At 38.1% G+C, this 20,181-nt stretch overlaps 1 protein-coding gene across 1 annotated transcript in view; it reads left to right on the top strand.

Annotated features, from left to right (window-relative positions):
* Positions 1–20,181, top strand: part of LOC129675055 (heat shock factor protein 3-like) — a 69,642-nt gene that overhangs the window by 41,157 nt on the left and 8,304 nt on the right. The window contains exons 5-8 of the mRNA XM_055605130.1: positions 6,561–6,636; positions 6,861–6,922; positions 15,186–15,270; positions 15,740–15,870. Of these exons, the coding sequence (XP_055461105.1) occupies positions 6,561–6,636; positions 6,861–6,922; positions 15,186–15,270; positions 15,740–15,870 (354 nt within the window). The remainder of the gene's footprint in view (positions 1–6,560; positions 6,637–6,860; positions 6,923–15,185; positions 15,271–15,739; positions 15,871–20,181) is intronic.

The following is a 20,181-nucleotide window of genomic DNA, read 5'->3' on the forward strand; positions in this document are numbered from 1 at the left end:
TTTGATGGTTCTATCTTTTGTAATTGACTTAGTAAATTAAGCTTTTTATATACAACAACAGAGAAAGGAGAGAAGGAGTGGAGAAGATAGAAGTATTATTTTTTCATCAGCATTGACAAGAAACCAAGATTTTCATTGAAACTGAACATGAAACAGTCCTTCATGCTAATTTTGGACGTCAGACTACTGTTGAGTGTTAACCGTTGCACATTTATATATCATATGGGTGCCAAGGTGTCAATGAGTTTTGGCTGATTTTACATGCAAAAAATCCAAACACCACCCCTAAATAGTGAACAAAATACCTTCTGATGTTTCTTCTAAGCAAATATTTGTGATTCTTTCACATTGTAAAATTTTCATTATTTTATATCATATGTAGAAGTATTTCTTAGAAGAATTTAAGTGCCAAAATAAAAACTAAAAATGTTAGAATCTATCTACCGAGTTAGATAAAAAAGATGAATCCAGAAAAAAAAAAATAACTAGTATTTGGAAGCAGTCACTGGACCCATTTATCTGTTGCTCTAACTAGTGCAGCTACTTTTTAAATCTTGAGATTATAATTTAGTTACATTCCTCCCTTTAATTTCTCTAAAATTTCCCACATATTCCTCTCCATTCTTCTTCAAGTCCATAGCCTCTTTACTCACTAATTATTATTGCATACATATATTCCTAAATATAACCTGTTCAGTCTATATATTGCTGATCATGTTTAGGCAGTCATGTTGGTGAGACTTGGTGGGTGTAGCCTCTGATGCCACTAAGAGACATAATGTCACAATCTCACAGCAAGCTCTCTGATCCACTGACTCTTCCAATTCAGAATGTCAAAGAGCAATAAAACAACTTAAAATAAATGCCGGAGGTGATGCAGGGAGAAGGGAACACTCATTCACTATTTGTGGAAATGTAAACGGGTGAAATGCAAACTGGAAATTAGTGTAGAGATTGCTCAAAAAGCTAAATAATAAATCTACCATATAAGCCAGCTATTTCACTCCTTGGAATGTGCTCAAAGGACTTGCCATCATACTTTACAGATACTTGCAATGCCATGTTCATTGCTGTTTTATCCACAACACCTATGGAATGGATACAACCTAAATTCTCTAAAACTGACTAATGTAATGAAAATATCAAACATACACACTATAGAAAACTATTCATCTGTAAAGATAAATGAAATCATAAGCTTTTCAGGCGAATGGATGGAACTAGAAAAGATCACATTGAGTAAGCTAACCCAGACCCAGAAGACAAACATCACATACTCTCTCAGATGTGGGTACATAGCCTCTAATAACTGGAGAAACCAGGGAAGTAAAATAGAACCATTTCCAGGATAGGGGTGGGATGGGGAGCAATACTGGGGGGAACAGTGTACAAGTGATCTGATACGGAAAATGGGAAAATGGGACTACAGCTGATGTGTGCTGACCCTGTGTGCCTTTTATGGAAGCGGAGAAGTTTAATAAACTCAGAGGAAAGTGGCTAAAATAATAATTAGGATGTCCGGAGAAGCCGGACATTATTAACATTTTACACAAAATACCCATATAGTACACATAATTCCATGTATAGTTCTAAAGGACTTTGCTCATCTGAGCTGAGGGGCCTTTCAACTTGGACTTAAGGACCCATTCAACCAAAAGGATATTATACCAAGTACTGGAAGGAAATCTAGTGAGCTTAATACATTTGATTCCATTCTAAATATATTTTAGATTCACCACTCTTTTTCAGTATATATACATGTGTTTTCATAAACTGCTGATATATAAAGAGTAAGGTTACTATTGTTTGAGTTTCTCCCAAGAGAAAGATTACTGAGCATTAAAATTCCAATTAGCATGAGATTTACCTTAAGGGTTTTATGAAGCCAACTTTATTTTACTAATATAAAACCAAAACCTAATTCTCTATATCCAAAGCAACAAGGATTTCTTTAAAATATTGTTCTACTCTTAGTCTTTCTATTTAAAATCACACCTTCATCTGTTTACTTCAACAATGAAGAATGTTTATTGCTAATGGCCAGCATTTGAAGCAGCTTTGGCACCGCGTGGACTACAGCTGATGTGTGCTGACCCTGAGGAAGTATTCTCAAAGATTTCACTTCAATAATGCTGATCATGTCTTTGTTTGTGTGTTTTGTTTTTGTTTTCAGAGACAGGATTTCTCTGTGTATCCTTGACTGTCCTGTAATTGCTTTGTAGACACACAGATCTGCCTGCCTCTGCCTCCCTGAGTGCTGTGACTACAGGTATGGCCCACTGTGCCCAGTTGCTGATCTTGTCTTAATCACAGCTGATTTCTTAGTTCCAGATGACTAATATCAATTGTGTCAGTAAAGCAATTATATCACTTCCAAAGATTTCTTTTTATTTTTTATTTTATTTTATTTTATTTTATTTTTATTTTTCTTATTAGTTACATTTTGTTAACTCTGTATCCCAGCTGTATCTGCTCCCTCATTCCCTCCCCAGTCCCACCCTCCCTCCCTCATCTCCTCCCTGAACCTTTCCAAGTCCACTGATAGGGGAGGACTTACTCCCCTTTCATCTGACCCTGTTTTATCAGGTATCTTCAGGACTGGCTGCAAAGTCCTCCTCTGTGGCCTAACAGTACTGCTCCTCCCTTGGGAGGTGGGGAGGTCAAAGAGCCAGCCATTGAGTTCATGTCAGAAATAGTCCCTGTTCCTCTTACTATAGGAAACCAATTGGTTACTGAGCTATCACAGGTCACATCCGAGCAGAGGTTCTAGGTTATATCCATACATGGTCCTTGGTGAAGTGTCCATCTCAGAAAAGACCCTGTGCCCAGATATGTTTGGTCCTTGTGGAGCTCCTATCCTTTCCACATCAAACTCCCTTCTTTCATATGATTCCCTGTACTCTGCCAAAGGTTTGGTTATGAGTCTTAGTATCTACTTTGAAACACTGCTAGGTAGAGTCTTTCAGATGCCTTCTGTGGTAGACTCCTGTCATACATTCAATGCATATCCTATTTGTCTTTCTAAATGAGCATTGATCATCTTACCCCGTGTCTGCTTTCTTGATTATCTTCTTTAGGTGTATAGATTTCATTATGTTTATCATATCTTGTAGGTCTATATAAGTGAGTATATTCCATGTTTGTCTTTCTCCTTCTGGGATACTTCACTCAAAATGATCTTTTCTAGATCTCACCATTTGCCTGCAAATTTCATGATTTCCTCCTTTTTGATTGCTGAGTAGTATTCCATTGTGTAAAAATACCACAATTTCTGTATCCATTCCTCCATTGATGGACATCTGGGTTGTTTCCAGGTTCTGGCTATTACAAATAAAGCTGCTGTAAACATGGTTGAGCAAATGCTTTTGTTGTGTACTTGAGCAAATTTTGGGTATATACCTAAGAGTGTTATAGCTGGGTCTTGAGGAAGCACTATTCCTAATTGTCTGAGAAATCGCCAGATTGACTTCCAAAGTGGTTGTACCCGTTTACATTCCCACCAGCAATGGAGGAGTATTCCTCTTTCTCCACAACCTCTCCAGCATGTGTTGTCACTTGAGTTTTTCATCTTGACCATTCTGATGGGTGTAAGGCAAAACCTTAGGGTTGTTTTGATTTGCATTTCCCTCATGGCTAATGAGGTTGAGCATTTCTTTAAGTTTTTCTCTGCCATTCGATATTCCTCTATCGAGAATTCTCTGTTTAGCTCTGTTCCCCATTTTTTAATTGGATTACTTGGTTTGTTGCTTTTTAGCTTCTTTAGTTCTTTATATATACTGGATATCAGCCCTCTGTCAGATAAAGGGTTGGTGAAGATTCTTTCCCAATCTGTAGGCAGTCGTTTTGTTTTGATGATGGTGTCCTTTGCTTTACAGAAGAAGCTTTCCAGTTTCATGAGGTCCCATTTATTGATTGTTGATCTTAGAGCCTGTGCTGTTGGAGTTCTGTTCAGGAAGTTGTCTCCTGTACCAATGAGTTCTAGGCTGTTCCCCACTTTTTCTTCTAACTGATTTAGCGTGTCTGGATTTATGTTGAGGTCTTTGATCCACTTAGACTTTAGGTTTGTGCAGGGTGATAAATATACTTCCAAAGATTTCTAATCACAGGAATGGCCCTAACTCTGTCTTTGCTTCCCTCTGAAACTTCACAAGCCAGACCTCCATCATCTGTGCTCCTGTCAGTGTTACCTTTCAAGTAACAACAACAGGTCATTAAGATCTAAATATTAAATGATGTTTTCAGTTCAGAGTTCCAAATCCTTCACAATCTTCCACCAAACAACATGAGCAGATCCATTACAGCAATATTTCACTCCTGCTACTATAGTCTGTATTAAATATTTAGGATTGGATTGTCTAAAGGTATAGAATTGATACAATTTATATAGAGATGTATAATAACATAAATAAATATTAAAACGGGATTTTTTAAACTGACTTACAAGATGCAGTCTGGATAGCCTAACAATGACTATCACACACTGGAGAACGTGAGAATCCAGTTTGCACAGTCTATGAGGCTGCATGTCTCAGCAGTCCCAATCTGGTCCTGGAGTCCTGGAGGATTTCTGCAGAGCTCCTCATCATCAGTCTACATTGGAATTCCCACCCCTCAATGGTACTAATATTGGTGAAAGATGCCTCAGCAACAGGATAGATGGACTTGCCAATGATATTGAGGGCAATTAAGAAAAAGAAAAGCTGCTTTCTTTAGTGCCCTCTTAGGAGGATTACCATCAGGAGTGGCACAGAGCTAGGTGGGTCTTCTTGCTTCAAATAATCTGATCAGGAAAATCCATCATAAGAGTGCCCAGAAGCTTGGGTATTAGTTGACTTCAGATGTAGTCAAGTTGACAATCGAGATTAGCTGTCACAAGTCCATTTTTACTCAACTTAACTACAAACGGAATATATTCTTTTACAAGTACTTACAAATGATAGAGATTTCATGATAATTTGTCCTTCAAAGTATACTCCCCTACACTTAACACATCAGCAGTGAAATGGTAGTCATTACACAGAAAGGTAAGGGATCAGGAAGAAGTTAAAAGACAGTGAATCAATTCTGGTATTCTGTTCCACTATGAAGATATGTGTGTGTGTATATATATAACTATATAGTTATATATATATATATATGCCACATCTTATAAGCCAGTCTAACAAACTGCTTTTAATTCTATCAGTTGTACTTCTTTAGAGAATGAGGACTATTACACTCCCCCTTCACAGTAAGTACCCTCAATTTTCCCCATTCCCCCTTCATAATACCTGTGCCCTGCTATTCCCCTCACTAGAGCTTCTCCTTCTCTTTCTTCTTGGTCCGTTTTGGCTTTTCTTGTTTCTATGGTTACTCCACACTATACTCTAATCTCAAGATTCAGAGCTCAGAAACACAAATAAGAGAGAACATACAGTGCTTGTCTTTAATAATTTCTAGTTCCATCCGTTTGCCGGGAAAGCTGTACTTATAGCTATTTGTTGTGGGCTCCTTTTATGCTTAGTATGCTCATATTCCATTGTATGTAATCCAACAAAACTTTAAGTTAGGGAAATTGATATTCTCCGAAACCATAACTGTAGTGCGGCTAACATTTTCCAGGTTTTGTATTCATGTTTCTAATTGTAGCATTACTATTCTGTTTGAACAAAGGTATGTTAAAACAGTGTGTATCTCAAGCATTGTCTCTGATAAAAGGGAGCATATCTGTAAGCAAGTACATTCAACTTTATTTAGAAAAGAGAATGTTGTTTATTCTTAAAACACAAAACTCAATTTGTATATAAAACCAATTCAGTATTAGAAATGTAATTTGATACCGTGTGTATTGATAAAAATGTACGTTTGTAAGCCTGGTATAAAACTACTAACCTGGAGATTTGTTTGTTCTAATATACTTCTATGAAATCTTTTTCTCCTCCAGTGATTGGAAGAAAATATGGAATTTATAATTTTGTATTCTTAAGTCTGAAATCTATTAACATAGGATTGCAAGCAATTAAGTATGATGTCTGTCTTCCTATTGATCATTGAAGTTCAAAAGTATCAAGTTAATCTGAGCTTACAAGACCATAAGTGTATAGAGTTGGGAATGCAATTTAGTGGTAGAATGATTTCCTAGCATGTGCAATGCTCTAGGTTGATACCAGCACCACTAAAATCTCATAGCTCTGAAGTCTGTGTGAACTAATTAGTTAATAAAGGCAGTGATTTTTAAACTTAAAATGCAATAATATTCCATTAGGATAATAAGGGTATAATTTTGTGAAGTGCACAATGTATACTGTTAATTCAGACAATTCAATGTTTTTTTTTATTTTATTTTTTTCTTATCAGTTACATTTTATTAACTCTGTACCCCAGCCGTGTCCCAATCCCTCATTCCCTCCCAGTCCCTCCGTCCCTCCCTCCTCTCCACCGTGCCCCTTGCCAAGTCCACTGATAGGGGGGACCTCCTCCCCATTCATCTGATCCTGTTTTTAAAGATATTTTATTTTCAAATTTTTAAGAAATTTTAAGAAATCTTTTTTTTTCATTCAAGTAATCTATTTATGTTTCAGTGACTATTCAGAACTATGTCTTGAACTTACAAACCTAAGAAAGAAGTACTGTGAGCAACAGCAACTGCTGACACAGGTATATATAAGTTGTTCTTTAAAGGAGTCATTGTTTTTTTCTTTTCTGTGAATTATTGTTATTTGATGGCACTGTTCCAATATGAAGTCATATGAAAAAAAGTGATAATTATCCAAAGTTATGGTTGTATTTTCTGGAAACTCTCACAAACTTCATGTTTTATTATTGATCTTCCTAACTATTGAGAATGGTGTAATAGTTAAAATAGTCTCTGTTGTTTTCAGATACTCCATTTTATCTTGGATTCGATGAGTGGGAACCATACAGTACTAAAAAGGAGGAAAAGGTAAGTTTGATTACTTTTTAAATTAAATTTTTATTTTTTATATTAATTACAGTTTATTCACTTTGTATCACAGCTGTGGCCTCTTCCCTCATTCCCTCTCAGTCCCCCCTCTTTCCTTCATCTCCTCCCAAGCCCCTCTCCAAGTCCACTGATAGGGAAGTCTTCCTTCTCTTCTATCTGACCTTAGTCTATCAGGTCTCATCAGGACTGACTGTATTGTCCTCTTCTATGGCCTGTTAAGGCTGCTCCCCAAGTATTCTACAGAGGAGCCTTTATTCTCTCATCTAAAATTTTCTTTTACTGATGTCCTCTTAATTTTTAAGTTCTGAACAAGTCACAATGCATGGATTAAGTATGTGCCATCAGAGAGAAAAAAGTGCCTGCTAAGAAAAACAAAAGCATCATTATACGGCAATAAACCCACTGGTGAAAATAGAATACCTGTTGACTACGAAGTACTCAACCCTTTCTCCTTAAGAATCAATTGTTTTAGGAAGTAAATGGACACGTACAGCACTATACAAACTATTAGTTATTGTGAATTTGAGAAGAAGAAATAAAAACAAGAAAGAAATAACACTAGACTAGTGGTTACCATTAGGCTGCTATAAAGGAAATAAAAGAGTGGAGCGTATACAGAAAGGGGGATGATAGAAACAAAAAAAAAAGAAAGAAAGAAAGAAAGAAGAGGGAAGAATATTGGAGTTTTGGTTAAAAATAAAGTGAAAAAAGAAGACTATAAATATGCACTCAAATAATGTATAAGAGCTTCATTTCCAAGGAAGGTGAGCCCCTGAAAACCGTGTAAACTAAGCCAGCCTATGTTCTTTGGAAGAAGTATAAAAAGGAGAGGCAAATGTGCAGAGAAATAGGTGTGGGTAGGGGAATACAGGATAAAAACAGTGTGGGACCAGGCTGGCCTTCTATATTGCCCTACATATTGTTTAAATACAGATGAATGAAGGCTGAGTGAAGATCTGCAGCAAAGATGAAAGTTCCAACTTGCACTCTCACCTCACTGAATGTCTGTGAGTGGGGCTGAAGTCACTAATTGAAGATTTGTAATTGGATTTTATAATGCTATTATGGTGTGTGGTGATGGCTTTCTAGTTAGATCATTCTTCATTTTTTGTTTGTGTTTCCATTTTCTGATTATATTCAGTTAATGATTTCAGTATATAGAATCATTTGTTCATAATTTACTTAAAGGATTTTAATTTTTACTAAAAGAAATCCATTGATAAACATATCCAGACATCATTATTGTTAATATTTACTTTGAGTGTAGTAAAATGTCCCAGGATATATCTATGTTTTGTCTGCTTCCACTCTAGAATCAGGCCTAATTCAAGGAGCTTTTACTTCTTTTAGATTACAAGGTATACTAAAAATTTTAAACGTTTTGGAAGGTGGCTATTAGACAGGGATACAATTCCAAAACTTTTAAGTGACCTTTCGCTTAAATGTGCAGTGTCCTTTACCGTTGATACTGAGACTTAAAGCACTGATTTCTAATGGAAGTCGTTATGTCAAAAGATGAATAAAACACGGGTTCTATACAACAGAACTGGCTGACCATTGCAATATTAATATAGCTTATGGCATTAAACTTTTGGGTCTCTTGAGTTTTTTTTTATCTTAGCTACTCTGATGAGCGTAAGGTGAAATCTCAGGGTTGTTTTGATTTGCATCTCGCTGATAATTAAGCACATTGAACATTTCTTTTTTAAATTTCAAATTTTTTTATAAATCTTAAAAAAAAGCACTAAATCTTAAAAGTAAAGTAAAAAATACCAGAAAAATATAAACATTAAAAGAAAAGGATAGTGCAACATAAATCCTTTAATAAATGTTGTTACATTCAAGCATATTAGTTTCTCTAAAGTGTTAACTTGAAAAAACAATTTTTGGGTCAAAAGAAAAAGACAGCTTAAAACTTCACCAGATCTTGTCTTTTAAAGTTGTCTCCCAATTTACATGCCACCAGCACATAAGAGTTCCTTCTCTAAGCATTTCTAACACTTGGTATGCCATGTTTGCAAATTTCTTTTGCTGCAGAAACTGCAGTGGTATGTTTATCATGTTTACAGGTATGAACCTCTGGTTGTTAATGCTGCTGAGCATCTTATCAACTATTTATTGGCCATCTGAACATCATTTTTTCTTTTTTAAAATTTTTTATTAATTACACTTTATTCAATCTGTAGCTCCCTCCTCACCCAATCCTTCCCATCCCCCCTTCTCCATGCATGCCCCTCCCCCAGTCCACTGGTAGGAGAGGGTTTCTTTTCTTCCTTCTGATCCTAGTCTGTTAGGTCTCATCAGGAGTGGCTGCATTGTCTTCCTCTGTGGCCTGGTAATGCTGCTCTCCCCTCAGCGGGAGGTGATCAAAAAGCAGGCCAATCAGTTCATGTCAGAGACAGTCCGTGTTCTCATTACTATGGAACCCACATGGAGACTGAACTGCCATGGGTTACATCTGTGCAGGGGTTCTAGGTTATCTCCATGCATGCTACTTGGTTAGAGTATCAGTCTCAGGAAGACCCCTATGCTCAGATTTTTTGGTTCTGTTGCTCTCCTTGTGGAGCTTCTGTCCTCTCCAGGTCTTACTATCTCCCCCCCTTTTTTTTATAAGATTCCCTGCATTCTGCCCAAAGGTTGGCCATAAGTCTTAGCATCTGCTTTGATATTCTGCAGGGCAGAGCCCTCTGAAAGGCTCTGCCCCAAGGCAGATGCTAAATTTCAAATTTTTTATTTATTTTTAAATATATTATAATTGAGTCACTTTGTATCTGAGCTGTAGTCCCCTCCCTCATTGCCTCCCAATCCCGCTCTCCCTACCTCTTCTCCACCCATGCCCCTCTTCCAATCCACTGATTTGGGAGGTCTTCTTCTCCTTCCATCTGATCCTACCTATCAGATCTTATCAGGACTAGCTGCATTGTCTTTTTCTATGGCCCAGTAAGGCTGCTCCCTCTCAGGGGGAGGTGTTCAAAGAGTCAGTCACTGAGTTCATGTCAGAGACAGCCCCTGTTCCCCTTACTAGGCAACCCACTTGGATACTGAGCTTCCATGGGCTACATCTGTGCAGGGGTTCTAGGTTATCTCCATGCATGGTACTTAGTTGGAGTGTCAGTCTCAGTAAAGACATCTGACAGATATTTTGTTTTTTGTTGCTCTCCTTCTGGAGCTCCTGCCCCCTTCAGGTTTTCTATCTCCCCCTACTTTCATAAGATTTCCTACACTCTGCCCAAAGTTAGGCTATGAGTCTCAGCATCTGTTTTAATACCCTACTGGGTAGATTATTTCAGAGGCCCTCTGTGGTAGGCTCCTGCCTTGTTCCCTGTTTTCTCCCTCTTCCTATGTCCATTCCGTTTGCCTTTCTGAGTGAGGAATGAGCATCTTACCCAGGGTCCTCCTTCTTGGTTAGCTTCTTTAGGTGTACAAATTATAGTTTATTATACTATATCATATGTCTAATATCCACTTATAAATGATTATATACCATGTGTATCTTTCTGTTTCTGGGATACCTTACTCAGGATGATCTTTTCTAATTCACACCATTTGCTTGGAAATTTAATGATTTCCTTGTTTTGAATTGCTGAGTAGTATTCTGTTGTGTAAGAGTACCATGACCTTTTATCTGAAAGAGAGCTCATATCAAGAATATATAAAGAACTCAAGAAGTTAAACACAACACACCAAGTAGTCCAATTAAAAAATGGGGTATGGAGCTAAACAGAGAATTCCCATTAGAGGAATATTGCATGGCAGAGAAACACCTAAAGAAATGCTAAAAGTCCTTAGTCATTGAGGAAATGCAAATCAAGATGACCCTGAGATTTCACCTCACACCCATCAGAATGGCTAAGATCAAAAACTCAAGTGACAACACATGCTGGAGAGGTTGTGGAGAAAGGGGAACTAACTCTCCTCCATTACTGGTGGGAATGTAAACTTGTACTATAACTTTGAAAATCAATCCGGCACTTTCTTGGACAGTTAAGAATCGTGCTACCTCAAAATCCAGCTATACTACTCCTTGGTATATAGACAAAATATGCTCAAGTATACAACAAGGACATTTGCTCAACCATGTTCAAAGCAGCTTTATTCAAAATAGCCGGAATCTAGAAAAAAAAAACCAGATGTCCTCAACTAAGGAATGGATAAAGAAATTGTGGTTGAGTATTTCTTTAAGTGTTTCTCTGCTATTCGATATTCCTCTACTGAGAATTCTCTGTTTAGCTCTGTACCTCATTTTTTATTTTATTTATTTTTAAATATTAGTTACAGTTTATTAACTTTGTATCCCAGCTGTATCCCACTCCCTCATTCCCTCCCAATCCCACCCTCCTTCATCTTCTCCTTGCCCCTTTCCAAGTCCACTGTTAGGGGAGGACCTCTTCCCCTTTTATCTGACCCTGGTTTATCAGGTATCTTCAGGACTGGCTGTAATGTCTTCCTCTGTGGCCTAGTAGCGCTGCTCCTCCCTCGGGGCAGGGGGGAGGTCAAAGAGCCCGCCATTGTGTACCTCATTTTTATTGGATTACTTGGTTTGTTGGTGTTTAACTTATTAAGTTCTTTATATATTCTGGATATTAACCCTCTGTCAGATATAGGGTTGGTGAAGATCCTTCCCCAGTCTGTAGGCTGTGGTTTTGTGTAATGGCAGTATGCCTTGCTTTACAGAAGCTTTTAAGTTTCATGAGGTCCCATTTATTGATTGTTGCTCTTAGAGCCTGTGCTGTTGGTGTTCTATTCAGGAAGTTGTCTCCTGTGCCAATGAGTATCAGAATTTTCCCCACTTTTTCTTCTAAGGAGTTTAATGTGTCTGGTTTTATGTGGAAGTCTTTGATCCACTTGGACTTTAATTTTGTGCAGGTGATAAGTATGAATTTATTTGCATTTTTCTACATGTAGTCATCCAGTTAGACCAGCATCATTTGTTGAAGATGCTTTATTTTTTCCAATATATCAATATATATTTTTTTTTCTTCAAAAACCAAGTAACCATTGGTGTGCGGGTTATTTTCTGGGTCTTCTATTTGTTTCCAATGATCCTCTAGACTGTTACTCTGCCAGTACCATGCAGTTTTTATTACTGTTGCTTTATAGTACAGCTTCAGATCGGGGATGGAGATAGCTCCAGAAGATCTGTCATTAAAACTCAAGTGACAACACAACCTGGAAAGGATGTGAAGGAAAGTGAACCCTCCTCCATTGCTGGTAGGAATATAAACTTGAACAGCCACTTTGGATATCACTCTGGTGCTTCCTCAGCAAATTAAGAATAGTGCTACCTCAAGATCTAGCTATACCACTCCTAGGCATATATCCAAAAGATGCTCAAGTACATAACAAGGACATTTGCTCAACCATGTTAGTAGCAGCTTTATTTGTAATAGCCAGAACCTGGAAACAACCCAGATGTCCATCAACAGAGGAATGGATACAGAAATTGTGGTACTTTTACACAATGGAATACTACTCAGCAATTAAAAACTAGGAAAACATGAAATTTGCAGGAAAATGGTGAGATCTAGAAAAGATCATCCTGAGTGAGGTAACCCAGAAGCAGAAAGACACACATGGTGTATATTCATTTATAAGTGGATACCAGACCTATAAGCTAGAATAAACATTCTAAAATCTGTACAACTAAAGAAGATAAACAAGAAAGAACGTCCAGGGTAAGATGATCAATCCTCACTTAGAAAGACAAATGGGATGGACATTGGAAGTAGGAGAAAACAAGTAACAGGACAGGAGCCTACCACAGAGGGCCCCTGAATGGCTCTACCTAGCAGTGTATCAAAATAGATGCTGAGACTCATAACCAAACCTTGGGAAGAGTGCAGGAAATCATATGAAAGAAGGGGGAGTTATTATGACCTGGAGAGGACTGGAACTCCACAAATACCAAATATATCTGGGCCCAGGGATCTTTTCTGAGACTGTTTCTCCAACCAAGGAACATGCATAGATATAACCTAGAACTCCTGCATCTTCTCAGATGTAGTCAATAGCAGCTCAGTCTCCAAGTGGGTACCCTAGTAAGGGGAACAGAGACTGTTTCTGACATGAACTCAATGGTGGCTCTTTGACCTCCCCCTTTCCCTGAGGAATGAGGAGCCTTGCTAGGCCACAGAGGAGGACATTGCAGCCAGTCCTGATGAGACCTGATAAACTAGGGTCAGATGGAAAGGGAGGGGCACCTACCCTATCAGTGGACTTAGAGAGGGGCAGGGAAGAGATGAGGGAGGAAGGGTGGGATTGGGAGGGAATGGGCTATAGCTGGGATACAAATTTAATAAACTGTAACTAATGTAAAAAATAAAGAATTAAAAAGAAAAAAACACCACTCTGGAAATCTATCTGGCGCTTTCTAAGACAATTAGGAATAGTGCTTCCTCAAGACCCAGCTATACCACTGCTAGGTATATACCCAAAGTTTGCTCAAGTACACAAAAGGGATATTTGCTCAACCATGTTTATAGCAGCTTTATTTGTAATAGCCAGAACCTGGAAACAACCCAGATGTCCATCAACAGAGGAATGGGTACAGAAATTGTGGTATTTTTACACAATGGAATACTACTCAGCAATCAAAAAGGAGGAAATCATGAAATTTGCAGGCAAATGGTGGGATCTAGAAAAGATCATCCTGAGTGAAATATCCCAGAAGGAGAAAGACAAACACGGTATATACTCACTTATATAGACCTATAAGATATAATAAAAATAATGAAATCTATACACCTAAAAAAGATAATCAAGAGAGCGGACATGGGGTAAGATTATCAATCCTCATTTTGAAAGACAGATGGGATACGCATTGAACATTGACAGGAGTCTACTGAGCGCATTGGAAAGACTCTAACTAGCGGTGTTTTCAAAGCAAAGACTCGTGACCAAACCTTTGGCAGGGTACAGGGAATCATAAGAAAGAAGGGGAGTTAGACTGATGAGGAAAGGATAGGAGCTCCACAAGGACCAAATATATCTGGGCACAGGGTCTTTTCTGAGACTGACATGCAACCAAGGACCATGTATGAATGTAACCTAGAACCTCTGCTCCGATGTAGCCTGTGGTAGCTCAGTAACCAATTGGTTTCCCATAGTGAGGGGAATAAGGACTATTTCTAACAGGAACTCAATGGCTGGCTCTTTGGCCTCCCCACCCCCCAAGGGAGGAGCAGTCCTGTTAGGCCACAGAGGAGAGCTTTGCAGCCAGTCCTGAGGATACCTGATAAAACAGGATCAGATGAATGGGGAGGAGGTCCCCCCTATCAGTGGACTTGGCAAGGGGCACGGTGGAGAGGAGGGAGGGAGGGAGGGACTGGGAGGGAATGAGGGATCGGGACACGGCTGGGGTACATAGTTAATAAAATGTAACTGAAAAGAAAAAAACAAAGTAATCATGAAATTTGCAGGCAAATGTTGGGAACTAGAAAAAATTATCCTCAGTGAGCTAACCAAGAAACAAAAAGACAGACATGGTATATACTTACTTATAGGTGGTTATTAGATATATAATATAGGAGAAATGTACTAAAATCTATAGTCCTAATGAAGCCAAGCAAAAGGGAAGACTCTAGGAAAGATGCTCAATACTCATTCAGAATGTTAAACCTGAAAGACATCAGAAGCAGAAGAAGACAGGAAATAGGACAGGAGCCTACCACAGAGGGCCTCTGAAAGGCTCTACTCATCGTAGTATCAAAGCAGAGGCTGAGACTCATAGCCAAATTTGGGCAGAGGACATGGAATTTTATAAAAGAAAGGGGAGATATAAAGACCTGGAGGGGACAGGAGCTCCAAAAGGAGACCAACAGAGCCATAAAACCTTGGCCCCAGGGGCCCCGCAGAAATTGATACTGTAACCAAGGATATTCATGGAGAGGACCTAAAATCTCTGCTCAAATGTAGCTCATAGAATAAGACTCCCAATGGGTTCCATAGTAAGAGGCAGGGGCTATCTCTGGCATGAACTCAGTGGCAGGTTTTCTTATCGCCTCTCCCTGAGGGGTGCAGCCCTTGCCAGGCCACAGAGGAAGACTATCCAGCCAGTCCTGATAAGACTTTATAGGCTATGATCAGATAAAATGGCAGGAGGACCTCCTTCACTGGACTATGGGAATAGCATAGGGGAAGAAGAGGGATGGAGGGTGGGACTGGGAAGAGATGGGGGAGAGACTACAGCTGGGATACAAGGTTAATAAATTATAATAAATAATAATTTTGGGTCTCATTACAGGTCATTATCACTCATATCTGGGGCTTCAGATTCTGAATGGGACAATCAGTATTTCCATATTCCAGAGGACAAGAAGAATGAAGCTGTAAGATTTTGAATTAAAACAATGGTGGTGGATGGGAATCAGGCACTGCCTCTATCATGAACTCAGTTGACTGCTCTCTGGTCACTGGCTCCTGATGATGCAGCCTTGCAAGGCCACGGAGGAAGTGGATCCAGGCAGTCCTGAGGAGACTTAACAAGCTATGGTTAAGCAATAGTGGAGAACTTTGCTTTCAGTGTACTAGGCTTCAGAGATGATGGGAAGAGTGAGGGAGGGTGGAACTGGGGGAGTTGACGGAGGGGCTTCAATCAGGATATATAATGAATAAATTGTGAAGAAAATAGTAAAAATTAGAAAAATGAACATTTGTTGTTAATAAAGTAGCTAGTTGTTATTTTTATATAATTGTTAAATAGTTTCAATAGGAATTGCATCAGGTATGATCCAAGAAATATTAGATATATGCACGGAAGCACAGGCAACTCTCATTTTCTATAACCTTTCTCTTTAGATGGAGATACTGAAAGATGGTTACGAACTTGTTGAAGACAAATACAAAAGTATCCTTGACAGAGTCTTACCAATTTTGAAAGACTCCAAAAAGTTAATTTCACCTGTAGACCAGCCAAATGGAGATGATGGGTAAGCAGGCTTGTGGGCAACATATAGGTAATGAAACATAATGCTGGTGATACGTTAGCAATATATTTTTCATTTGTACATATTTATTATATAGTAGTACTTGATTCTATTTAAGTGTTTACTCCCCTTTATAAACAACATAAAATGTTTACCAAGCAGTGTGACCTTGATTTTTATCACTACCAAACAACACAATTACAACAGAAAATATGTGTGTGTGGATATATATATCCATGTACATATATACAGACATATATATTGCTGCATGTTGATGATAACCAGTTGAAATTCTTGTAGAAAAAGTTACACTTATAAAAAGGAAATACGTTAAAGAAGTTAAGATAAAGTTCATTAGTAAAATAATTGCCAAGCACACAGAATTCCCTAAGTTGAATGACTTGGCTCTATTAAAAATAAATTCGAACACATTACAAATTTAATAAATGTAGCACACATGTTTTTAAGTTTATTTATTTTTATTATTTTATTAGTTTATTCACTTTGTATCCCAGATGTAGCCCCCTTTCTTTTCCGCACTCAATTCCACTCTCCCTCCCTCATCTTCTCCCATGTACCTCCCCAAGTCCACTGATAGGGGAAGTCCTTCTCCCCTTCCCTCTGACCCTAGCCTATCAGGTCTCATCAGGACTGGCTGCATTGAAAACACATATTTTTTAAAAGGCCAACAAAGGTGAGATTTTTCAAGGATTAGGGAGATGGCTTGGTGGGTAAAGTGCTTGCTATGGAAACCGGAGGACCTGAGTTTGGATCCTTAGCATTCACATGAAAGCTGGCATAATGACAAGATTCCATAACTTTAGCACTAAAGGAAAGAAATAGCCAGATCTTGCATGTTCATTGACTAGCCAATATAGTCTAAATAGCAAGCTCTACATTGAATGGAGAGACTCTATTCCAAAGAACAAGGCAGAGAGAGCTAAAGACATTTGATATTGACCTTTGCCCTCCACATTCACAGGATACAAGCATACACATATACACAGAGGCACACAACACATACCTACTGAAATGATTTTTGAGTTTGTATAGATGCTAAAAGTTAAAACATAATTACACAATTTCTTCCTTCTTTCTTCCCTCTAACCCCTCCCACATTTCCATTCTCACTCTCAAATTCTTGGCTTCCTTTCCTTTAGTGGTCTTATATTTATATATGTATTAATATATAAATACTCCCTGTTTAATATATCTAGTGTTATTTTGTAGGTATATGGTTTCAGGTCTGACAAATTGTTATTGGATAATCTATTAAGAGTTCCATCCCATGGGGCTGGAGAGATGGTTCAGTAATTAAGAGCACTGTCTGCTTTTCCAAAGGACCTGGGTTCAATTCCCAGCACCCACATGGCAGCTCACAACTGTCTGTAACCCCAATTCCAAGGGATCTGATACCATCACACTAATGCACATAAAATAAAATTAAATATATAAAAAAGAGTTTCATCCCTGAGGAACACTATTTTTATCTCTCTCAAAAGCCATTAGGTATCTGTAGTTCTTGTCTAAGCTGGTGCCCATGAGATTTTCCCCTTTTGTTGTTAGCAATTCTGTTGGTGATGGGTCTTGTGCAGGGCTTGTTTGTGCAGCCATATTGTTGAGGTATCATGAGCATACCTTCCTTGATGTTTCTATGAGACATAGTTTCACAAAATATTTTCTGGTCCTCTGGCTCTTAATTTGTTTTGGCCCCTTCTTTCAAAATGTTACTTGAACTGTTTTTCATTTTTTTTAGCTATTCTGTTCATTATTATTAATTTTCTGTTTTTTAATTTATTACAATTTATTCACTTTGTATCCCAGCTGTAGCCCCCTCCCCCACCCCCTCCCAATCCCACCCTCCTTCCCTCTTCTTCTTTTATGCCCCTCCTCTAGTCCACTGATGGGGGAGGTCCTCCTCTCCTTCCATCTAAACCTAGCTTATCAGGTCTCATCAGGCCTGTCTCCATTGTCTTCTTCTGTGCCCTAGTAAGGGTGCCTCCCCTCAGGGGGAGGTGATCAAAGAGTTACTTGGACTTTTAGTGCAGGAGTTGTGTTGTAAATATATCCATTGGGGCTGGACACCCACAAACAGTTGTTCTCTGCATTTTGTAGACTTGTGGGTTCTTTGCAATGGTTTCCTTCTTTTGCAAAGTGAAGCTTCTTTGATGAGAGGTGAGAGTTATATGTATTGTGGTACTGGATATTTAGTATATGGTTAGGAATTATCCTGGCTCAGTATTCTGGTGTTTTTAGGTTCTCCTTTAAGATACATGACTGCATTACTCCATGGTAGTTGGATAAATGTCCAATACCAGGCATTATTTCTTTCCTGTTGAGCAGGCCTTAAGTCCAATCAGACCACCAAGATGTGGATGTCACAATTTCACCTTTAGGGATATCCATTGACTTTGGATGCATTACTTGGAGACTTTTTTTACATGTATACTTTTCTTTGTAAAAATAACATTTAACTAATATTTTATAAGATTATTTCTGTATGCTTTTTTAAGTATGTTTTATTGATGGGAGATATCTATGTATTAAAATTTACTTGTTTAAACATATAAAGCATTAAATGCTTAGACATTTGTTTAGACTTTTTGTCTGTTTTTAAGACAGGTTGTCACCGTATAGCCTTGTCTGTCCTGTAATTCACTATTTATATCAGGCTGGCCTAGAACTCACGAAAATCTTCCTGCTTCTTCCTCCCAAATACTGGAATTAAAGGCATGTTCAACAATACCTTGCCTTGTTTAGACATTTAAAAATACCAATTTATATAGTTGGAGGCCAGATGGATTATTAAAAGTCTTGTACAGGAAGAAATGAATTTTATAAAAGAATGTCTAGCAAGTGGACTATGGAAGGAAAATCCTAGTAGTGAGCATTTGGAATGTAGATATTTATAAAATAACCTAAGTCAATATCAAAAGGAAACCCAAGAAGTAGAATATTTTTGGTAGAGCTGAAATATTTGAGGCAAAAGTCATTATAGCAGTGAGCATGGGTATACTAGATTTAGGAATACAAAGGAGATTAGGTCAGTTGTGTCTAAGAAATGTGTTTACTTGTTTGGTTTTGACTTCTTTGTCAAAAATTGAGTATTCATAGGGGTGTAGGTTTATTTCTGGGTCTTCTATTCAGTTCCATGGACCCACCATTCTGTTTCTATGGCAGTACCATACAGTTTTTATTACTATTGCTCTGTAGTACAGCTTGAGATCAGTGATGGAGATACCTTCAGATCTGTTGCTGTACAGGATCGGTTTTGGCAATTCTGCGATTTTGATTTGTTTTGTTTTTCCATATGAAGTTGAGAATTTTTCTTTCAAGGTCTATAAAGAATTGTGTTGGTATTTTGATGGGAATTACATTGAATCAGTAGATTGCTTTTGGCAGGATGGCCATTTTCACTATATTTATCCTACCAATCCATGAGCACAGGAGATCTTTCCATCTTCTGATATCTTCTTCAATTTCTTTCTTCAGAAACTTGAAGTTGTTTTTTGTTTTTGTTTTTGTTTTTGTTTTTGTTTTTCCGAACAGGTCTTTCACTTGCTTGGTTAGAGTCACACCAAGGTATCTTATGTGACTATTGTGAAGGGTGTTGTTTCCTTAATTTCTTTCTCAGCCTTTTTGTCTTTGGTATACAGGAGGGCTACTGATTTTTTTTTTAGTTAATTTTGTATTCAGCCATTTTGTTAAAGGTGTTTATCAGCTGAAGGAGTTCTCTGGTTGAATTTTTGGGGTCGATCATGTATAGCTCTTTTCTGAGACTGATACATCAACCAAGGACCATTCATGGATATAACTGAGAACTCCTGCTCAGATGTAGCCCATGGCAGCTCAACATCCAAGTAGGTATCCTAGTAAGGGGAACAGGGACTGTCTCTGACATGAACTCAGTGGCTGGCTCTTTGATTATCTCAACCTGAAGGGGAAGCAGCCTTGCCAGGCCACAGAGGAAATCAATACAGCCTGTCCTGATGAGACCTGATAGGCTAGGGTCAGATGGAAGGGGAGGAGGACCTCCCATATCAGTGGACTTGGAGAGGGGCTTGGGAGGAGAAGAGGGAGGGAGGGTAGGATTGGAAGGGAATGAGAGAGGGGGGTACATCTAGGATACAAAGTGAATAAACTGTAATTAATACAAAAATGTTTAAAAAGAAAAAAGAAATATGTTTAAAGAGCAAAATAAAAAGAAGCTCATATTTTTGAAGAAAAAAATTTAGAATAGTTTGTGAATTTAATTTTTGTACAGAGATTAAATGGATGGATAGTTATGATATGATATGGTATATGACATCTTAA

Source organism: Psammomys obesus, unplaced genomic scaffold (genome assembly GCF_907164565.1).
Source record: "Psammomys obesus unplaced genomic scaffold, mPsaObe1.curated_primary_1811, whole genome shotgun sequence".
NCBI classification, from domain to species: Eukaryota; Metazoa; Chordata; class Mammalia; order Rodentia; family Muridae; genus Psammomys; species Psammomys obesus.